The sequence below is a fragment of the Pelmatolapia mariae genome, linkage group LG10_11 (assembly GCF_036321145.2).
Source record: "Pelmatolapia mariae isolate MD_Pm_ZW linkage group LG10_11, Pm_UMD_F_2, whole genome shotgun sequence".
Lineage (NCBI taxonomy): Eukaryota > Metazoa > Chordata > Actinopteri > Cichliformes > Cichlidae > Pelmatolapia > Pelmatolapia mariae.
This window is the reverse complement of record NC_086236.1, coordinates 53,274,613-53,276,249: the sequence shown is the minus strand read 5'-3', so window position 1 is coordinate 53,276,249 and position 1,637 is coordinate 53,274,613. Positions and strand designations below refer to the sequence as shown.

The following is a 1,637-nucleotide window of genomic DNA, read 5'->3' as shown; positions in this document are numbered from 1 at the left end:
TTATAGATTGCATTGAACCAAAGAACAAAATTAAAGGAGCAAACTTTAAAATATTTGAGGAAGGATAAAAAGTGAAGATTATTATTCATGAAACTTTCTATCTCAACTGAGCTCTGGGTAAATGAGTGGAAGCATTGTGAAGATTTGAAGAAAAACTAGGCTGTGATGGTTTTTTCCATCAGCTAAGAGAATGAAACCAAAGAGATCAGCGGTGTGACAAAGAGCAGAAGGCCGGCAGTGTAATGCTGGCACTGTTGCAGAGGTCACCCTGGCAGCAGCTGATTTTTGTTCCAATGATTCCTGAGATCTGTGAAGTTTGTGTGTTTGAGCAAATCATCTGGGACGCGCAGCCCTTTATTTTGGTAGTTTCCTCTCCGACAGTGACTGAGGAAACAAAAAATGATTTTACTGTGCTGCAAGTTTGAGAAATGGAATCACTGAACCTTCAACTGAGCAGAAAAAAAACAAACATGCAGAAATGTAATGTTGTAGGCCTGTTACCTGCTGCTGAGATGCAGTAGTCCTCTTTTCCATTACAGGTTAGAGTTTTGGTGCAGTCGTTTCCATCACATTGGAAGCACTTTTTCCCATTTGGAGAGGGTATGCTCCAATCTATGAAATACAGAGATGCACGTTATATTTGTTTCCTTGCTTATTTTATCCAAGTGCCAAAAAACATCAGATACTCAAAAACAAAATTACATTTGTTGTTAAAACTGTCTGACTTTAATATCATAATTTTGAAAAATTAAACATTTCACAGTTTGTACTGTGTTATTGAGAAGTTCAATAACTTTTCAAAGATGGATTATTTTGTCCTCAGGTCAACAAGTGAACATGGTGATTGAGAAAAAATTTATTTTCCTAAACCTCACTTTGTAACTTGTTCCACATAATTAATAAAATCAGACTTATTTACCACAAAAGGAAATACCATTTCAAAATACCAAGAAACATGGTGTAAATTACCAGGGGAATCTTGAGAGTTGCAAAGATCAGAGGTGCAACACATGGTGTTAGTTACAACTTGGGCAAATCCAAAGTTGACTGAGCCACTGAAGCACTGATCAGGCGTAACACAAGTTCTCCCCATAAATTTAAATTCTGAACCACCTGAAACCAAAGAGGAACCACTGTAAACTCGGTCACATCAAAAAATAATAGAATGAGAACTATAAAATACCATTTTACCCATATTTGAAATCGTTCTAACTGAACCACACTGAGTGTTGAAAGGACAATCTGTTGTTGTCGCGTTGCAGCTTCCAGATGGTCCAGGTATGCATTCGTAACATTTCAATGCACAGACTAGTAAAACACAAAATATTTAAAGATAAAGATGAGTTAAATCAACTTTTCTTGTCTACAAAGGATGGACAAATTTCAAAACATTCGCTAAAATAAATAGATTTAAACACAGAGAGCTAACAGTATAATAAATAGTACAATTGTTTGTGGAGGGTAGATAAGCTTTTACTGGGTTTTAATAACACTTATTGTAGAAGCACTGAATAAGAAAATGTTTCATTGAATATTACAGAACTTACTTTCTTAAAAATGTTAAATAACAGATAACTGAACAAAAACTTGCCTTTCGGGAGCAGCAAGATCCCAGGGATCAGCACAAGGATCTGCAT

General features: G+C 35.7%; 1 protein-coding gene across 1 annotated transcript; it reads right to left on the bottom strand.

Moving 5' to 3' along the window:
• Positions 1 to 205: 205 nt before the first annotated feature.
• Positions 206 to 1,637, bottom strand: LOC134637849 (urokinase plasminogen activator surface receptor-like). Its single transcript, XM_063488375.1, has 5 exons — positions 1,592 to 1,637; positions 1,192 to 1,308; positions 970 to 1,113; positions 502 to 612; positions 206 to 384 (listed from the first exon to the last, which is right to left on the bottom strand). The coding sequence occupies exons 1-5, from the start codon at positions 1,635 to 1,637 to the stop codon at positions 206 to 208; spliced, it is 597 nt and encodes a 198-aa protein (XP_063344445.1).